The sequence below is a fragment of the Zeus faber genome, assembly GCF_960531495.2.
Source record: "Zeus faber genome assembly, chromosome: 15".
NCBI lineage: Eukaryota > Metazoa > Chordata > Actinopteri > Zeiformes > Zeidae > Zeus > Zeus faber.
Window position 1 is genome coordinate 11,059,073 of NC_137194.1, and position 21,238 is coordinate 11,080,310.

A 21,238-nucleotide genomic window follows, 5' to 3' on the forward strand; every position below is an offset into this window, starting at 1 on the left:
CTCAGACCAGGGACCTTCATACACACACACGCACACGCAGGCACACACACATACACACATACACACACACACACACACACACACACACACACATAAATATAGATACACATGGACACATGCACCACGAACCAGTGTCCCTATGGCACCATCGAGTGACATCACTGATTACGAATAACCTTCAGTGGTTCATTATAGTTGTGAGGAGACCACAGAAGTGCCATGCTCTCGTCACTATCTGCCAGACAGCTGGTGCTCATACACACAGACCTACACACACCTACACACACCTATGCACACACACACGCACACATGCACACACACACACACACACACACACACACACACACACACACACACACACACACACACACAGAGTGAGAGGGACGGACACATAGACACACACACAAATATATATAGATGTATGGATCAGATGCTTTTTTACTGATCCATTAATATCCTATTATTGTAAGGATAATTAATAATGTGATGGATCTTTCATGAATAACGTGCAGCTGATTTGATATAACTTTTATTTGACATTGCTCCCATGCGGTATGCTCAAATTCTGTTTTGTTGAAATTATGACATGGATCCAAATCTATTTGTTTTACTGTTTTCATTTATTTTCTGACCACCAGGTGTTCACAGGGATCTTTGCTGTTGAGATGTTTGCGAAGCTGGTGGCTATGGATCCCTACTACTACTTCCAGGAGGGATGGAATTGCTTTGACGGATTTATTGTGACACTGAGTTTGGTGGAGTTGGCGCTGGCTGATGTAGAAGGCCTGTCTGTCCTGCGGTCATTCCGATTGGTAAACATTCTGGTTTGGATCCTCTCTCCCTGTCTGTCCGTGTCACTGTCTATCTTCTTATTTATCTCACATGCCATCCCTTCTGATACGATCCACAGCTGAGAGTGTTCAAGCTGGCCAAGTCGTGGCCCACCCTCAACATGCTGATCAAGATCATTGGTAATTCGGTTGGTGCCCTGGGAAACCTGACTCTGGTGTTGGCCATCATAGTCTTCATCTTTGCCGTGGTGGGCATGCAGTTGTTCGGCAAGAGCTACAAGGATTGCGTGTGTAAGATTGCGGCTGATTGCGAGCTGCCACGTTGGCACATGCACGACTTCTTCCACTCCTTCCTGATTGTGTTCCGCGTGCTGTGTGGCGAGTGGATTGAGACCATGTGGGACTGCATGGAGGTGGCGGGTCAGGCCATGTGCCTCATCGTCTTCATGATGGTTATGGTCATCGGTAACCTGGTGGTGAGTGTCTAGTGTTGTATGTTCACTCACTAGTCGCCCCAAGAGCCCTTCTATCCATTACCAATGGAAGACAGTCGAAACACTGTCATTTACATCCGTTTTTCTGTTTTTCTCTTCCGCCTCCAAAAGGTGTTGAACCTTTTCCTTGCCTTGCTGCTGAGCTCATTCAGCGCCGACAACCTGGCGGCGACGGACGATGACGGTGAACCCAACAATCTGCAGATCTCCGTCATGCGCATCAAAAAGGGCATCGCCTGGGTGAAGGCCAAGCTGCGGCTGCTTTTGGCCAAGCCTCCAGAAGAGGATGAGCAGAAGCCTCTGGACGACATGTACGACAAGAAGCTCAACTGCATTGCCAACCACACAGGAGTGGACATCAACCGCGAGCTGGACTACGCCAAAAATGGAAACGGCACCACCAGCGGCATCGGTAGCAGTGTGGGCAAGTACATGATCGACGAGGACCACATGTCGTTCATCCACAACCCCAACCTGACCGTCTGCGTGCCCATAGCGGTGGGAGAGTCGGACTTCGAGAACCTGAACACTGAGGACTTCAGCAGCGAGTCAGATAATGAAAACAGCAAAGAGGTCAGTGAAAAAGACTCCATTTTGACTAAAACGGCATGTTATTTTATTTGATATAACCTTAATTTACCTGGCAAATCATTAATAACGAACTGTTATTTACAGTAGTGTGCAATTGAAACAAACAAATCTATTCAATTCTTCATCTAACAATTTAAACTTTGTTGTCCAGCAAGAATTTATGCTTCCTGCTCCTGCTTCCCTACTTTCTTCCATTAATGTCCATCACACACTAGAATCCAATGTGTTGTTATTGTAATACTACCCGACTCCATAGCTGCCATATGGAGTCTTCTCCCTGGGCATTAAAACAAAGGGTGTGTCTATCCTACTCTGCAATGGGGCACATTACTCCATTACTCAATATACTTGTCAAGAGCTGGCTGGGAGGGCGTGTGCAACAGATCTGCTGACCTAAGTCTTTTTATAAAATGCATTTAAGACACTTTTGATGCTGCATACCGAGTCCTAGCAATGTTCCTATCAATGTTTCTTCTATGTTCGGCATTGCAATGATGTTCATCTAAGCTTTCTGGTTAAGATTCTACAAAGAGGCTGCACCTTAACTCCATAAATTGATCTATTTGCATTGGGTATTATTGTTGAGCTGAAGTTGAACAAGTGGCGACAATTTTCTTGCTGTGAAGTAAGTGGGCACTGTTGATCTTATGCGACACAAAAAAATTGTTTTTCTTTTTCAGATTTTAGTATCTCTGCAATGAAAACTTGAACATGTTCGGATGCAGGTGCACATGCATTTGTTAATCCTTCCGCGTGTATGTGTTTATGCATGTGCATCTAATCAGCTGGACGACACCAGTTCGTCCGAGGGCAGCACCATCGACATCAAGCCAGATGTGGAGGAGGTAGTGGTGGTGGAAACAGTGGAAGAATACTTGGACCCAGACGCCTGTTGGACAGATGGTGAGACCATTGCCCTCATATTGGCTATTACATTCACTCCACAGCACCAGATACTCCCCAAGGGAAGTATCTGGTCGGGAAATGATAGAGATACCATGTCAAAGGCAATTACATTACAAAGGGCCAGTCGCTGCACTCAATCATGCATTCACACACGTGTGTGTGTGTGTGTGTGTGTGTGTGTGTGTGTGTGTGTGTGTGTGTGTGTGTGTGTGTGTGTGTGTGTGCGTGTCTGCGTGCGTGTGCGTGCGTGCGTGTGCGTGCGTGTGCGTGCGTGCGTGCGTGTGTGCGTACTCTATTCATTTGTCTGTTGGTCTGTCCACCTAAAATGCCATCCGCCCCGCTGCGTTTCCTCAGCTTGTGTGGCCAAGTACAAGTGCTGTGACGTTCCCATCACCCACGGCTGGGGGAAGCCCTGGTGGTTCCTGAGAAAGACCTGCTACCTGATTGTGGAGCACAACTGGTTTGAAACTCTCATCATCTTCATGATCCTGCTCAGCAGCGGAGCCCTGGTAAGCAAACCCGCATTAGTATGTGTTGGCATATTTAGTCGCACATTAGAAATTTCACTTGAGCAAAGCACATTTGGCAATTTTTTTTATTTATTGTTAGCTTTTTATTTCTCCATTTATTTATTACGGTGAGAAGGGCAGAGAAAGGAAAGACCCCCCCCCCGCCAAAAAAAAGAAGATATATAGTGCAACAAAAAATGTAGCCTCCCCTGCGGGAGGAGATGAAACAAGTCACTTTGTGCTGCAGTCAATTGGGCTCCTGGTTCTCTGTGCTGCCTGTTTGGGGGAGGGCTCAGGAGAGTCTGAGCAGCACCGTGTGATTAATGGACTGTACCATTTATCAAGCAGGGGATCTATTTCTGGTGCCAGGAGGGCTATGTTCTTGGGCATGTCAAACACTTCTAAAATAAGAATGCGGGGTGGTGCTGAGCTGCTTTATCAGTGGCGTTATTTGAAATATATCAAGCAGGCCAATTTACTTTAAAATATATGTGTGGTAAATCACCGTGAGTAATCAGTCTGATTGAGCCGAATTGCTGTATACATTTTTCTTACGACCCCACCCACCCACCTCAGCCAAACATACTCCCTCTCTCTGCAGGCCTTTGAGGATGTGTACATTGAACAGAGGAAGACTATCCGGATCATTCTGGAATACGCAGATAGGGTTTTTACTTATATCTTCATCCTGGAGATGTTGCTGAAGTGGGTGGCCTATGGTTTCGTAAAGTACTTCACCAACGCCTGGTGTTGGCTGGACTTCTTCATTGTGGATGTAAGTCCAGATCCTTTGTCCTTCCGTCTGTCTGTTAGTCTAGAGTGATAGGGCAGTCAATCACATCTTTCTATCTATCTATCTATCTATCTATCTATCTATCTATCTATCTATCTGTCTGTCTGTCTGTCTGTCTGTCTGTCTGCCTGCTTGCCTGCCTGTCTGTCTGTCTGTCTGTCTGTCTGTCTGTCTGTCTGTCTGTCTGTCTGTCTGTCTATCTATCTATCTATCTATCTATCTAGCTATCTATCTATCTATCCGTCTGTCTGTCTGTCTGTCTCTCTCTGTCTGTCTGTCATTGTTCTATCTATCTATCATTGTTCTATCTATCTATCTATCATTGTTCTATCTAACTATCTATCATTATTCTATATTTTGTTTTATTTGTATCAAGTCTATAGGTGTATAAATGTTATGTATAGCCTATGCATCCTTTATAGTATGTACCATATGCTGTTGTTTAGTTTTCAAAGAGGTTTTTGAGATCAGTTTAGGAAAATGATACATCTGCCTTTTGGAATGCAATGGGTGAAAAGACATGTCGTTCACAACGACAGATCTCTTCCATGTTTAATACAAAAGGACAGTATTTTACAAGGCTTCGGTAGCCTGTCCTGTCAGGTGTCGGCATGCCTGTATCACCTCTTACACTTCCACTGAATCTTAAATCTTAAATCTCTCTTAAACCATACCCTTGTTTCTTGCCAGCCTGAGATGCTTGAATATGAAAGACAATTCTCTGCTCATGCACCGGGAGGCTCTTCCTTTGGTGTGTCACAAGCAAGGAATTGTGTAGCCCGTCCCCCTATTGTGTGCAAATAGAAACCAATTCTGTTGTATTGCAACCAAAGTAAGTCAAATGATTCAAATTTGAAGACACTTGCTTTTCAAGCATGGATGCCAACACAAATTAGAATCAGCCAATCAATAACCAAGCTTATTGATTATGCACATATTCAAGGCATGCTCGGCCCATTGAGATGGTGTCACACAGAGTACCTGTCTGACAATGTCCTCTGTGTCAGATCTGTCAGATGTGCCTTTGTCTCTTTGTCTGTACTTCTCTGCTCCTCGTGTCAAACAAGTTAAAGAAACAGAACCAGGGACATTTTTCATTCTATTCTACGTTCTACTCTTTTATATTTACCATCCAAATCATCATCTAAGTTTATGATTGTAATTATTATCTAAGTTAACTGATATGGATTTGGGAGGGTTTTAACAAGAGTTTGGAATACACAGTACATAGTTGCAAAAAAGCTATCAAGGAAAAAGGAGAATTCCATTGATTAAAGCTCGGGATAGTTGAATTTGACTATTTTAGGGGTGATTGACCTGAATTAAGAAAGTATATCTGTTGGGATAGAAGAAGAATTTCCCTGAGTTCAGACCTTGTCCTTGAACTAACCACCTCTCTGCAGTATCCAATTCCTCGGGCCAATACCTGTTAATGGACTCCCACTTATTGCCTGAGGATGTAATGTTGATACGTGATGAGATCCTGTGAATCAGCCCTCATTGCAATATGTTAAAGTCTACAGCAACTTTAACCTCATCACAACTCATGAATAATGCACACGTACACTTTGCACTACAAAGTTTACATTCCAACATTCCGCCGGTAGCTTCTGGCTTTACAAGGTAAACACTACCACATATACGTAGATGCAGATTATAGGGATATTGTACCACACTATACTGTACCACACTCTTCATTTCCCAAAATGGCTGACAGGAATGAAATCCCCGGTCCCTCCCAGTCTCACACCGAGCCCCAGCCTCCATCCGGCGCCCCGGTCGCTGGGAGCCGTAGGTGTGTTGTCGACCCTATACGCTTGGGACGGCGCGTTGCGTCACTCAACGTTTCCCCAAGCTGTGAATGTGGTTGAAAGACAACCGCCCTCCTGCCTTGCCCGTTCCCTTTCTTGTTCCCTCCTGAAAGTCTAACCTCGGGAATGTGGTGATATTGTGCTGAGATATAATGATGGTGAGTGACAGGCAACATGCGGTAAGTTTGGTCTTCACTAGCGCTCCCCCTCTAAAAATAAAAAAATTAAAATAAAAAAAAATGAAAAAGAAAAACACCCCAAAATGTTTTGTCGGATGAGTCTCAGTCGTGTTGTGGCCTGACCGTGCCTCCACTGTCCTTGTGTTGTTGTCGGGTGAAACCATGTGTAGACTCAGAAGGGGGGCACCATCATTAGACCGGCCTGTATTATTCTGAGCGTGGGTATCTGTCCCTGTTTGTTTCTGTGATGGTTTTCCCTCTCATACCTCTTGTTATTTTGTCATTTTATGCCTATTCCTGAATCTCATTTAAAAGAGTGTTTTTAATTAAGTGATAGATATATATATATACAGTATATATGGCACTGTTGACCATATATGTTTACATATACATCATAAATAAACAAAACAGAATTTTATTACATAAGAAGATTAAATAGTTTTCTTGTTTAAGTTAAGCCACGATGCAGTAATGTCATTTATCTTGAATCATTTATGTACTTAGAAAGCGTATGCCTCTTAAATTAGCAGATTAATGAATTATAAACATTGTTTTACACAAATGGTTAGGTTGTAGTTATCTATCAACGATAACTAGCGATGTGAGGAGCACTACCATCCTCCATTCATCTTTCTTTTTCACTCAGATTATTGTGATTGTTTTTTGTGTTTTTTTTATCTTTTGATTTCAGTTTTGTCCTGTTTCTGTTTGGGTTTTTGTGGCGTCGTCATCATGGGATCACAGCCCCAGATGTCACTGGCCTTGCAGAGCTCTGTGGGAGGGACGTTGAGGCTCTGAGACCACTACCGCACAGTTGGTCCCGAGGGGGTCAGGGGCCAGGCTCCGGGCTCCCCAAATGTGGGGGGGGAACTCTCCAAAGGGTCAGGCTAAAGGTGACAATTACCCCCCAAATGCTTTACTGTAGCTCAAGGCAAAATCCTTATTTTACTGTCTCTGTGTCGTGGTGCTCGACCAGTTGGTCAGGACTCTTTGATTCACAGAGGTACACTGTGAAATGAGGGCTTAAAAAAAAACAAATGCCGAGCTTAGCCACTAGTTTAGGCCACAAGAATCAGATGAGAACAATATAAAGCAGAAATCCATGCAGAAAGAATTTCAGCAATCTAAATCTACACTTAAAACCGATGATTCAGCTATTCAACCATTGGAAGTTGGTTTCTTTGTTGTCTTTATCTATCATGGTAGTCAGTCAAAATGAAGATTTTGCCTGTTAGAATCCTCCCCTGTGACTATGGTAAGCTTTGGATGTTGTGTATTTCTTGCGGTGAGTTTGACCAGTGGGATTGGTGTCGGTGGCTGGTTGGAGGTGCTTCTACATGTGTTGACTGTTGATATGTTCCTTAATACTGAGGACCTGGTGCTCCTCCTGTCCCCACTGTCAAATCTGCCTGCATTGAGCTGAAGCGCCATTGTGTACTGATCCGCTTCCAGGCGGCCCCAACAAAATCTACCCCTGCTCACTTTAAGCGACTCCATCGCGGCGAAGCAGTTCCCGTATGACTCACTTCCCTCATGTAGGACTTAAGTGCAGCCCATCGACCAGTTTGGCTATCGTCCATTTCTGACTTTCTTAAACGTAGACCACTGCACTGTAGTCCGTGGCCTAGAACAGCTATATGGACCCTGACCATGAATTTACTGAGCTGTAAAGTGCTGTTCATGGCTGTAGTAATGCACTGTGGATGCTGCTGGACATGATAGGAGCTGCACCAGTTTCTTTGGAGTTGGGTGCTGTTGCCGTTAACTGTTACTGTACTGTGTGTAACTTGACTGTATTCGAGTGTAATTCTGTCCTTTCAGTGCCGTCCAGTGCTAATAACTAGCCAATCTGTCCTTAACCTCCATCCCTGTCCGATTTTTTTTTTCTTTTTAATGTGAGTGGTTATGTGACCGTGGCTCTCCTCTTTCATTATAATTGCTGTGTGAATATTCTGTATGTTTCAGAAAAAAAAGTCTAAATGACGCATTTGTACATGTTTACCTGTATTCTTTCTCTTAGGTTCCGTTAGTTTGTCTGTCTTAAATTATATGGGATTTAATGCCTCAGCCCGAGAGCGACATGGAGAGACAATATTAGAGGGGCAAGGGTAAGGCTCTCAAGTCTGTTGGGTTTTTAACAACTTCTACAGGGTGACCTCTCTCCTCCCCCCTTCCTCCCCTACTCTCCCTCCTTCTCCTCCTCCTCCCTCGGTTCCCCTTCGTTTGTATCTTCACTAAATCAAGTAGCAAACTTTTTCTGCCTAATTTACCCTCTGTTTGTGTCTTATCTTTTTCTCTTCTCTTCTCTCTCTCTCTTTCTCTCACTCTATCTCTCTCTTTCTCTCTCTCTCTCTCTCTCTCTCTCTCTCAACCACAAGTTTCTTTGCAGGTACAAAGGACTTTTCACGTCTCGTCAACTGCCCCAAAATAACAAACAATCCCTACGGCCTACTGCTACTAAAATCCTACGCACATTAAGCCTATACTAAACACTGACCTTCTCTCTCGATGTATATACATGTATAAATGCAATATTATACATGTATATACATGCATAGATTTATGTGTGTATGTGAAGCAATTCTCCGCCTATGCCAGGGCCGTCTCTCTTCCCTAGTGAAATATTCTCACTTCTAACAGTTTGGAACCTCTTTTGCTTCTCTGTTTTTGTGTAGGTGTCTATAGTCAGCCTTGTAGCTAATGCGCTGGGCTACTCCGATCTAGGGCCCATTAAATCACTCAGGACACTAAGGGCCTTGAGACCCCTCAGAGCCTTGTCACGTTTTGAAGGGATGAGGGTAAGATCCAAAGCTAAGCAGCTGATCCTTCCGCATGCCCATTCAACAGTCTAAAGCATGCTAGAACTGATTAAACCAACAAACGATAATGAAATCAACAGAAAAGAACAAAGAACAAAAAAAACCTAAATCGTAACGGGGGATTTAGCAAAATAAAAAAATAAAAACTAGAGACAAGAAGTCACCTTTCCATGCACAATCCTGTACCATGCCTTTGTCAGATTGAAAGAAAGTCATGATGCAGCTGGGAGTAACGCTTTGAATTTTATTACCACGCATCACGTTTATTCCAATTGAACACGAAGAATCAATTGATTTGTGTCTGAAGAAAAATAACCCAAGAGCAAAATAGAAGGACATTTTGAGAAAGCTGCCTCATCACATAAAAGAGAAACCTAGAAAATCGAATTACTCCAATTGCATTTTTATTCTTTCACTGTATTTCTTTGATTGGCAGACGTAAAGTGAGTGCAAAATTGTGTGAAGCCAAACAAGTGAACTTTACATGTCATCTCATGGAGCATTCGAAACAAGAATTGGCTGTCCATTTGGCCTGATTCTCAACCACTGCTTTTTATCGAGAGCCCCCCTCCCCCCTTCTCCCCTTCCCCTCCACACGTCCCTCGCTCCCCCATTCCCCCCATTTCCTCACATCATCCCTCTATGCATCCGGCACGGAGAACAACCAGTGGGTACCAGGGAACGTCAGCACACCGCAGCAACAAAAAACGTCCGCACGCCAGTCACAGCCAACACTAAGCTAAGACGGCTGAGAAACCACCGCTGAGAGGAGCCGGTCGTTGTCTTGAACAGCAGAGGTGGAGCGGCTCGCTGGCTTTTTCACCCTGCATGCATCGCCTCTGGCAGGGTCTGGGGTTAACGTCAGCCACCCCTCCCTAATACGCACATAGAAAGAAAAAATTATAATAATACGCACATAGAGCATCTGATTGGTTGTTTCTGTGACTGGCGGCAGTGATAGGTTGTGCCTGGTTGTTGTCGCCTGTAGTCCCTCTCTGTCTCTTTCTTTCCTCCTGTCTCCCCCATACTGTCTTTCTCTTTTTTCCCTCCTCCCTCCTCTCTCTCGATCATTCCTCCCTCTCACTTGATCTCCTTGGACTGGTTGCCTTGTCTTCTAGTTTGCGCTTCTCTTTACCCCCCTCCTTCAGCCTCCAGCCAAACATCTGCAGCACTGTGCAGTACCCACCCACCCTCCTCTCTTCCCCTTCCTCCCCGCTCTTACCCCCCCCCCCCCCCCCCCCCCCCATCTTTCCGATCCCTTCACCGCTCACTCCATCTTGACCCAACTCTGCTGGGCCAGAGCGCTGGAGGGCCGCCACACTCTCTCTCTCTTGCTTGTCCAGGATCTATCTGCATCAGGGACTGAGACAGATACCACACACTCACATCGCTGTGTGTTTGGGAGGAAAATATTTGTTAAGCTTCTGCCCCGTTTCAGCACTATGGGTCATAACGCCCGACTGGCTAGCGAACGAAAAGTATTTTTCTGGAGGCAAGCCAGGTCAGGTCATTCAGTATTAACGATTTGGACAAATGTGGCATGGTTACAATTCTGCCATTTGGCATGTGGTCCGAGCACTATCGTTTTTGATGTTTTTTTTATAGAACCTGGATCCAAGGCTGGGAGGAAGAAGCTTAGGAAATATACTAGGCTGCCATTTCACACAAGGCATTTTTGCTCTCATGTCATGGCACCACACAGCGCATACAGCAGGCCCTGGCTTCCTGTTGCCTTCCACTCCCGCAGGAAGTGAAGGACTGGGAGGCAACAATGGGCCATGTGGAGCTCTGTCTTTGCGGTCTGGACCCGGGTGGGCGCCGGCCTGTGTCTTGACTATCACCACAGTGTTCGGACAACACTCTAAACCATAGACAGATAACGTGTCTCCCTTTTACATTATGTCCAAAAAGTGACAGACCAGCAGGTGAAGAACATACTATGTTAAACATATTCTCTCTCGCTCTATATATATATATATATATATATATATATATATATATATAGAAACACACACACACACACACACACACACACACACACACACACACACACTGGGGTGGAGACATGAACAGCTGGAAGCCCTGGATAGCCTAAATGGATGCTCCTTTGTTAGAAATTCTAGAATTCTGCAGTGAGAAATACATGATTATTGAGGAAAAGAAACTTGACTGGTCAAAGAGATTATGTCATCTTTGAGGTTGGATATCATTGAACATTTGTATTACAAGAACGTTTTATTGAAATACCAGTATCCCTATGAATGACCTCATTCATTGGATGTACGTGGTATGAGCCGTGAGGGTGGCCCAGTCACGCAAGTTTAACAAAAAGAGGAATTTGATCCTGCTGTGCCAAGTTTTACTCTAAATGTCTTATGTTCATCAATTGAGTTGTCATTTTGTTTGAACTAAAAATGTAAATTTGAGGTCAAACCAATAAATAAATAAACAGGGAAATAACATGAATGGAGAGATGACACCATAGGAAAGAGATTCTGGAGAGTTAGAATGTTGAGAAACCCCATTCCACCCGCCTTCCCCCCCGAGGAATCGCTGCTGGCTGGAGTTTTATGGAACTCAACAGAACCCAGCGAGCAGTGGTGCTTTAATCAAGCCGTTGCACTGCTTATCATGCAATGATCATGGGCTGTTCTCTCTCTCCTTTCGCTGCTTCAAAATCTCCTTCGATACTTTTGGGGAAATGCATTGCACAGGAATGATCCAATCAGGAGCAATCCTTCCGCTTCCAACTTCTTTTTTACCTGCTGAATTGCTCGTCTCTGCTCTAGGTTTTAGTAGCTTAAAAAAAAAAAAAAGGATTCAACAAACAATACCTTATTATATTATTTACAACCGACACTTTTTGTCCCTCTGATCGCCTCTTGTCAGTGGGATGGGAGCAAGCTAACACCATAGTACAGACTATACTCAGATGCATACGATGTATCTTAGCTCCAGATATACTTTGCTGTAGATATTTGTCAGATATGGCACTGATGTAACCCACACAAATGTCGGAGTGGCTTCCCGGACCCTCAAGCAAATAGTGCTTTAGTCATTTATCTATAATATCTCTCTATCCACACATTTCTCTATCTATTTATTTACTGTTTTGAGAAGTTCTTGAGTTCTTGCCATGTAACACGCATGTATTATCTAATTGCCGATGCACATTATGCACTTTTGGAAAAGCCATTTTCCCTGTCTCACAGAATGCTTGCCATAATATGGTATGGCCAAATTCTATTTTAAATCCAAGAAAATTTACCAATTATACCTTCAATAGAGCAAGCAGCATTCTCTCAGCAAGTGCACATGGCATACTGTGGGGAAAGCGGAGGAACAGCATAATGTACGTTTGAAGCATTTTAAATACTCCACCACAAATATACTTTAAAAGATGTGTCTTAGTTTTTTTTTCTTTTTTTTTTCAATAATCTCCGTTCATTGTTAAGGCAATCACAAACGCAATAGTCACCGTCTTTAAATATTATATCACGCACAGCGGGTTAGTTTTGTGTCCAGTACCAACATAGATATACTACATGCATATGTAACTGGCACGCTGAGAGAATCCTGCTCCAATGCTCCTCCCCTGTCCGCCAGTCTGACTGTCCATAAAGAGGAGGGAATATGGCTCCACAAATAAGTCTGCAAAGGACATGCATGCTCAGCTGTCTGCCTGAGAGCTGCTGGTCGGCCTGTCTTAACACCGATAGTGAGCGGTCCACGTAATGCTGAGCTTATTGTCATAAATTAGCCCTTGGGAGTTTTATGTCATAGTAATTTAGTTGCGATAAAAGGTTGATTTCGTTTGGGGTATTGTTAAAGATTGTGCTGTAGTCAAACTTTATTTTTTTTTTCTATTATAGGTCTCTGTGGTATGATTTGGGATAGTAAAAAACGAGTAAAACTACTAATATTGTCGTTTAGTGGGGTTGGGTTAAAAGAATGCACACTGCATACTGTTATGGACTACGCGTGAATTAGGCCTCAAAAAATAACTAGATATGTGTGTGTGTGTGTGTGTGTGTGTGTGTGCCTACTTGGTGTGTGTGGTGTGTAGGCGTGCCTGTGTGTGCGTTTGTGTGTGTGCGAGTGTTTGTGTGTACATGCCTGTGCGACTCGTGTGTGCCGGTGCTAGTGAGACTGTCTGCGTGCGTGTGCCGGAGCATCCCCGAGGCCTCCCTCGCCGCATGCGTCACCCGATCAAAGAGCGTCTCGGAGTCACATCAGTGCTGCTCTAATTAGAACGGGACGGATCCCGCTCCTCCGCATGCCGCCACGCCGCGCAGCATGCCGCTCGTCCGTTCAATATGGCCGCAAGGAACGACGGCAGGAAAACGGCAGCGCTTTACCTAAGTTGTCGGCCCGTGAAAACGCGCTACGCCCAGCTTCCGACGCCGAGTGTAGACCCGTAGCAGGATGCAGTGTGCCTCTTATTGGGACGGGGCTGGAGCGTGCCGTCCGTCCGCAGGTTCTCACACTGTCCTGTCTTCTCTCCCCTGGTCCCGTCTAGGTGGTAGTCAACGCCTTGGTGGGCGCCATCCCTTCCATTATGAATGTGTTGCTGGTTTGCCTCATCTTTTGGCTGATTTTCAGTATCATGGGGGTCAACATGTTTGCGGGCAAGTACTACTACTGTTTTAACGAGACGGCCGAGGCGTACTTCGAAGTGGACGTGGTCAACAACAAGACACAGTGCTTGGCCCTCATGAGCCAAAACTTCACTGAGGTCAGGTGGAAAAACGTCAAGATCAACTTTGACAATGTGGGCGCCGGCTACCTGGCTCTGCTCCAAGTGGTGAGGGTGTTTGTTTCTGTCCTCCGCCTTTCCGTCTCTACTGTCTTTACTCTGTTTGTCTTAGTTTTCTCTTAATCGACACGTTTTTGGGTTTTTTTTACACCTCACTTGTTAACTCAGATTTTCTTCCCATTTTCCTGTGCAGTTTGTTTTGTGCTCCACTAAATTTGTAACATATTCCTCCAGTTGCTTTTAGAAACGCTGTTTGTGTCTTCTGTGTATTATCATTATATTTCTGTTTTTCTGGACTTCTTTTTTTTTTTTTGTTTTTTTTCTCATCTCCTCGTTCCTCTCCATGCACAAGCTTCACCACTGGAAACACACCAGTTTCGGTTTGAGTCTGATTATTCTTTAAAGTATTTGTTTTGTATTTTTAGTATTATGGCAATACTGCCGTTGCTCTCCGCCGCGTACTTAACAACCTCTCTGTTTTGAAAGGCCACATTCAAAGGCTGGATGGACATTATGTACGCCGCAGTGGATTCAAGACAGGTACATTTATTGTGATGTCCAGTTTTATTTAAACGTTGCGACGTCGGGATTCAGTGGTTCTCAAGGACGGGTCCCGATCCAAAACTGGGTCACGGGTCCATTCCGAGTGGACAATGGTGTAAGCCTCCACTGTCTTTTAGTGGTTTACCGAGTTTCCGATGCTGTCCTTTGAAACACCATATCCAACTGCAGTGTGTGACAGCCGCCATCCTCCCACGCGTCACTCCGTCATACAGTTAATAAAAAAATACCAAGTGAATCAATAAAGAGAATAATTAATTAAAAGATATAATCGGCTCAGATTTAATCAAAACAACACTCTTACACAAGCTAACTCTCAAGCTTTCCACATCAAAGCAAACTGTGCACTGTTTGAACAAAAGCATTGTGGATTACTGCACTATTCAGTTTGTGAAATAAAATGGAACGGTTCAAATCTCAAATGATTTTGGGTCGTGACAAAATGTGGATGCTGAGGCTCGACACATTGAGATCCACTGTTGTAATCCATGTAGGTTTATTTAATTTCATTTACTTAATTATCATGCCAAAATGTAAAGCACCTTTAATGCTGGGATTCTCTCGCAGGTTGAAGACCAACCCATCTACGAAGTCAACCTCTACATGTACATCTACTTTGTGATCTTCATCATCTTCGGCTCCTTCTTCACGCTCAACCTCTTCATTGGTGTGATTATTGACAACTTCAATCAGCAGAAGAAAAAGATAAGACACTTTCTGCCTTCACTTCCCTCCTAATTTTCCCACTTTTTGCCATTTAAAAAAGTCGGGAAAATCATTGTAACCAAGTGGTTTTGTGTCCCTTTACTTTGGAGGTCAGGATATCTTCATGACGGAGGAACAGAAGAAGTATTACAACGCTATGAAAAAACTAGGTTCCAAAAAGCCACAAAAACCTATCCCTAGGCCACAGGTACAGTGCGTTATGTCTCTTGAGTAATTGATATCAACCACTGTTGGCTTTTAGCGGCAACAACATTTTTAGTTACAACCAAATGCGTCAAACTCTGCGTCTGCAGCCCATAGTTGATCTTATCTTCACACTGTCTCCATTGTGTTCTCTCTCCCCCCCTTAGAATAAAATCCAGGGCATGGTCTTTGACTTTGTGACACAGCAGGTGTTTGACATCTCCATCATGATCCTCATCTGCCTCAACATGGTCACCATGATGGTGGAGACGGACGACCAGTCGGACGAAACAGAAATCGTCCTGTACTGGGTCAACTTCATTTTCATCGTGGTTTTCACCACTGAGTTTGTTCTCAAACTGTTTGCCCTGCGCCACTACTACTTCACAAATGGCTGGAACATCTTTGACGTGGTGGTGGTCATTCTCTCTATTGTCGGTGAGTAATAGCACAGCAGCTGAATGAGGCGCCATTTAGGCCCACAACCTTGGGTGCTTTCCCTCTGCGCGCAGGGGCTATGGAGGTTAGGAGGAGGTGATGGGAAACCTGCATCTATTCGATAGGCACTGGTCGCAATGCTCACTGTGTTTTGGGTTATGGTTTTTCCGTGTTAGTTTTGAAAACGAGAGTATCGATGGGAATGGAGTGCTGCGAGCAAGCAGTGAGTGTTCAGTCAGCTCTACAAACCCAAACCCAGTGGTTCCCGTGGCGAGGACTTTACCGTGCTCGCTCGCAGGGAGTTAATTGGGACTAAGTGGAACCCATTTCATAACTAAGTTCCTCCTGTGGGAAAAGGCCTAATTGATTATGTCGCGGGAACTATGCTACTGGTTCCTGAAATGGTTCCTGTGCCGAAAAATGCGCAAATGATGGTCGCAATGGCTGTGGGTGGGGTAAGGGAGTGGTTTGTAGGATAAAATATTGGTTTAAAATTCTCCGTGCTGTTATCCCATAAATTACTTGCATTTTCTGGCTTTTTAGATTCATGGTTATGGGGATTATGAGTTTAGATATTCTGACTGCATTACACCTGAGTTTATCCTTCCTTCTTTCCCTTTTCACTATTTTCTTAAATGTCTTCCCAATTTTCCTCAGGTATGTTCCTGGCCGATATCATTGAGAAATACTTTGTATCGCCGACGCTGTTCAGGGTGATCAGGTTGGCCCGTATCGGCCGCATCCTCCGTCTGATCAAAGGAGCAAAGGGGATCCGGACTTTACTCTTTGCCCTGATGATGTCATTGCCGGCCCTGTTCAATATCGGCCTGCTGCTCTTCTTGGTCATGTTCATCTTCTCCATCTTTGGCATGTCCAACTTTGGCTATGTGAAACACGGAGCAGGCATAGATGACTTGTACAACTTTGAGACGTTTGGTAACAGCATGATCTGCCTGTTCATGATCACCACGTCAGCGGGCTGGGACGGCCTGCTGCTGCCCATCCTCAACTACCCTCCCGACTGCAACCCCAATCACGAGAACCCGGGCACGTCAGTGAAAGGGGACTGCGGCAACCCCTCTGTGGGCATCTTCTTCTTCGTCATGTACATCATCATATCTTTCCTCATTGTGGTGAACATGTACATTGCCATCATCCTGGAGAACTTCAGCGTGGCCACGGAGGAGAGCGCCGACCCGCTCAGCGAGGACGACTTTGAGACCTTCTACGAGATCTGGGAGAAGTTCGACCCCACCGCCTCTCAGTTCATCACCTTCGCCAAGCTGTCTGACTTTGCCGACACGCTGGAGCACCCGCTGCGCGTGCCCAAGCCCAACACCATCGAGCTGATCGCCATGGACATGCCCATGGTGAGCGGCGACCGCATCCACTGCCTCGACATCCTATTTGCCTTCACCAAGCGCGTGCTCGGCGACAGCGGCGAGCTGGACATGCTGCGGCAGCAGATGGAGGAGCGCTTCGTGGCGGCCAACCCCAGCAAGGTGTCCTACGAGCCCATCACCACCACGCTCCGCCGCCGGCAGGAGGACGTGTCTGCGAGGATCATCCAGAACGCCTACCGCACCCACCTCATCCGGCGCGGCATCATCTTCAAGAGGCACACTTTCACCAACAACAAGCTGGAGAACGGCAGCACCAACCAGGAGAAGAAGGAGAGCACGCCCTCCACCGCCTCTCTGCCTTCTTACGACAGTGTGACCAAACCCGACAAGGACAAGCAGGAGGAGAACGAGGAGAAGGCCGGAAGGAAAGAGAAGAACAGAAACCAAAAAGACGAAAAGGAATCCAAGTGTTAGGGGTTCGATTGTCCTCATCCGATAACACGTTGCGAGAAGAGACTCTGAGCCCAATCCCCAACAAATGTACAGAAAAGTGATAATTTGCAATGAAAAATCAACAAAAACACACACAAAAAAAAAAAAAGTTTACAGACTCACATTCATCTGAGACAACGTGGTTTTCTTATGTCGTCAAGACAACCAAACACAATCAGTTTACCATGCAACTTTGCTGCATAGTGACCAAGTTCTGAGAAACGAGGAACAAACACAAGAGATAATGACTTAAATAAAAGTGTGCTGGCCAATAACACACAGACACACACACACACATACATACATACATACACACACACACACACACACACACACATTTTTTTGGGGACCAACTATAAAGGGACAGAAATCTCTGCTAGAAGATTGGATGACTGCGAGATCCCTGCCACCACCGAGCGTGGACCCCAGCAGCAAAGAGCTGCATTTATGGGATCGCGACCGTCCAAGATCCCACGAGAACTGTGTTGACAGACTGAGGGAGGCTCTGTTTCACTGAGTTTACCATCCTTATCAAGGGAAAAACAATAATCAACCGAGCAAGTTTAGCTGGGAATGAACCACTAGAGAAGGGGGTGGCGGAGCCCGAGCAGTTAACAAAAGATTTTTTTTGTTTGTGCTAAGTATACTGGCATCTTTACATTATTTGAGCAGCAAAAAAAAAGATTACATTCAGCCCATGTCACCAGTCTTTTCATCTCCTCTTTGTTATACTGACATCGGAAAAAGACATTTTCTACATGGGCTTTCACACTGACCGGGTATGGGTCATTAGTCATTTTTTGACTTGGGCTGAAAGGGATTTGTCCAGACCGAGTTTCAGATAAATACTAATTATTGTGCTCGTCCAATGCATAGAAATGACTTGCATGAAGGCATGTTTTGATCAGGAATCATGCATGAATAATCATAGTCCACATGACACTTATTCTCAGACCACTGCAGTGGCTTGATGATAAGTTTGAGGCTGTCCACTGGGGAATATTATGAGAAGTATAACTGGGAACTGACGATAATGGAAAATGGTATGACGTACAGTACAGTATATATCAATATATAAAGATAGAATATTGGGCAATGACTGAGGCGTGATCCCGCCCCTCGTTAGTTGAGCTTTTCAACCCGCAGAGCATTTGATCCACCCCATCGTCTGACCGAGGGATATAAGCATCCGGAGGCAGAAAGAAAGAAGGCATTTTTTTTGCCGCTCTGAATTCTAGGCGTAGACTAATGTTAGGGAACGTTGTGAGTGGGACTTAAATATCTTCACATTGAGGATGCACAGATGTGGGAGGCCCATTGAGTAGCTCTGGACGAAACCTGGGCTCACATCTCCTCGTCGACTTTTATGCATCCAATAGTGGTTTGCTTGTGGACCTTGTCGTTATAGCAATGAGCGGGTGATGTCTCACGCCAGTCCACATTTGGCGCCAGTGAGGGTGTGGTGTGTTTACGTTTGCGTTACATTACGTGTGTGCTAATAAACCCTCCAGTCTTGTGGTGGGCTGACGGGGAACGGATTGCAGTGGCGATGAGAGGGCTTGGTGGTGAAGGGTTTTGTGGTCGTATGTGTGTGTGTGAAAGTACTTTTTGTGTATGCATGTATGTGTGTGTGTCTATGCGAGGTCTCAGTGTGTACGTATGTGTCCGTCTGTGTGTATGGGTGCGTTTGTGGGGGAGTTGCGATCAGAACAGCTATGTTTAATGAACCTCTAGGTAGATTCAGTATATAGGTATTCATTTTTTTAGGGATTTCCTTCACAACAGTTCCTCTTTTGTCCTCTGTCAGGGTCGTAAGTTGGATAGCCTTTTCGAAACACTTTTTAGTTGCCAGCTGTTGGAAAATCCATGATGGTCTTCTGTGGTGTCCTTTGGTCTGTACAAATTTGGTGTTGACCTTTTCAAATGGCAGGGAAAAATGCTCTGTTACGCCCAGCGCGTGCAGTATGTTTGGTAGAACGGCGGCTACGAAGGGCTCCTGGTTCGGAAGTTGAACAAAAATGGTTCTTGTGTTATATTTCAGGGAGGTGGACGGATGATAAATATTTAAGAACACCCGGAACAATAGGAGTGCAGAGCCCCTCCCTTCAGGGTTTTAGACTGACTGCCATGCAAACCGAAAGGCGATAGAGGGACAGGGGGAGAGAGAGTCGTGCTCTGGTCTGAGTTGGAGCGCTGAAAGTCCCATGTTTGTCAGTGTATCATTGTGCTTTTGTGGGACCTCTTTAACACTGTGTGGTGTTGGACCCAGGCTCGCACCATCTTTTTTCACATACTCGCAGACTTTCAAAATGCAGTTACTCGCTTCCGACTAATCTGCCCGAGTTGGAGATTGGAAACACTCCGGGTGTAGGAGATAGAGCATCAGCAAGTCTCACATTGACGCAGCTACATTGTATAATAAGCCTTGTGATTCTTTTTCATGAAAACACAAGGCCCTGTCCAGCGGTAGATGAGACACAACTGCCTCCATCAGTATATCTGACGTTATTTTTGTTTTCTACACAGGAGTGATGGTCCTATTACAAAACGGATGGCTGGACACAGATCCAGAATCCAAAGTTGCACCACTAATGCCATTTGGTGTGTTTAACACTGCCTGTACCAGAACCCCCTGTCTGTAATAATATCCGAGGTCTGTTTACAATATGAGGTCTCTGAATCAGTTTGGCTGCTGCACACTGAAACCAAATACATTCCCGACAACAGGAGGCGCGGATATCAGCATCCAATTTATCCATGTTCATCTTGGATGTTCTATTTTAGGGTAATGCATTCACACACACACAGAAGAAAATACAAAATAACAAATACATGTACAGTGCAGGCTATGGTGTAAATGGCACAATCGCTAAAAGAATGAACTTTTTGAGAGTAAACTATAAATACTGTACTATATTATTTTATTTTATCGGCATGCTTTGTTGTGTTTTTTTGTAAATACGGAATTTTAAAAAGTTACTACTAATAATCAAAAAAATGAATAACAACAATAATATAGAATGGCTTCCAGCTATGCCCTTTGTCACATTTGTTACCTTTTGGATTTTTTGAGACACTTTTCACTTTGTTGACGGAAATTGAATGAAATATAGATACTATATAATACAAAAGATATATACATGTATACATATATGTCTATATGTATATACGTTAAACAGAAGAACACTGTTTGTCACATTTGATTTATGTGCAACACGTTCAGTGGATGTCTAATACTGGTTGGTCCAGCACCCTTCTATGTTGGGGAATGGCTCATGTGCAATGTTACTGGAGCTGCTTGCCATGGATTGTAGCCTGATCATGATTGAAAGGATTATGTTACCAGCACATTTCTCACTTACTGTCATATCTCTCACCTGCACTGAGTATACACACCCACAGACGGCTCTCCTCACTCCCCAACAACCTAACCAGTGTCCTCTTCTGGGAGGAAGTCAGTTGGTGTGGCTGACTCGACAAACCGAAACCGGGCCCCTAAAACGGGGCCTACCATGTACACACACACACACACACACACGCTCACACACATCAGTGCCGTTACCGTTCAAAATAAATATGACAATGTTCTTGCTTCTCATTCTCATTGGGTTTTCTTTGTTTTTGTGTGTGTGTGTTTTTTTCACTCAATGGCATGTGCCTTTTTCTGCTTTTTCTGCAAATTTGGACGACAATGCCACGCTTAAAGAAAAAAAGTGTTACAATATGGTGGAGGACGGGGCAATGGGGGCTCAACAGTGAGATTTCGAAGTACAGCATTAATCAGGGACATCTAAATGACACAAGGGGTTGGAAATACTGCCGGAGGTTCATCCAGACACCCCACTC

At 44.7% G+C, this 21,238-nt stretch overlaps 1 protein-coding gene across 8 annotated transcripts in view; it reads left to right on the forward strand.

Moving 5' to 3' along the window:
* The window catches only part of scn8aa (sodium channel, voltage gated, type VIII, alpha subunit a), a gene marked incomplete at both ends in the record, with an annotated part of 38,002 nt that extends 20,628 nt beyond the window's left edge, over positions 1 to 17,374 (forward strand). For all 8 annotated transcript variants that reach the window (XM_080015700.1, XM_080015704.1, XM_080015698.1 and 5 more), the window contains 13 exons: positions 639 to 812; positions 911 to 1,267; positions 1,397 to 1,858; positions 2,662 to 2,779; positions 3,137 to 3,291; positions 3,893 to 4,066; positions 8,750 to 8,872; positions 13,413 to 13,697; positions 14,136 to 14,189; positions 14,778 to 14,915; positions 15,019 to 15,123; positions 15,287 to 15,557; positions 16,215 to 17,374. In XM_080015700.1, coding sequence (XP_079871826.1) covers positions 639 to 812; positions 911 to 1,267; positions 1,397 to 1,858; positions 2,662 to 2,779; positions 3,137 to 3,291; positions 3,893 to 4,066; positions 8,750 to 8,872; positions 13,413 to 13,697; positions 14,136 to 14,189; positions 14,778 to 14,915; positions 15,019 to 15,123; positions 15,287 to 15,557; positions 16,215 to 17,374 — 3,576 coding nt within the window. The remainder of the gene's footprint in view (positions 1 to 638; positions 813 to 910; positions 1,268 to 1,396; positions 1,859 to 2,661; positions 2,780 to 3,136; positions 3,292 to 3,892; positions 4,067 to 8,749; positions 8,873 to 13,412; positions 13,698 to 14,135; positions 14,190 to 14,777; positions 14,916 to 15,018; positions 15,124 to 15,286; positions 15,558 to 16,214) is intronic.
* Positions 17,375 to 21,238: the final 3,864 nt, after the last annotated feature.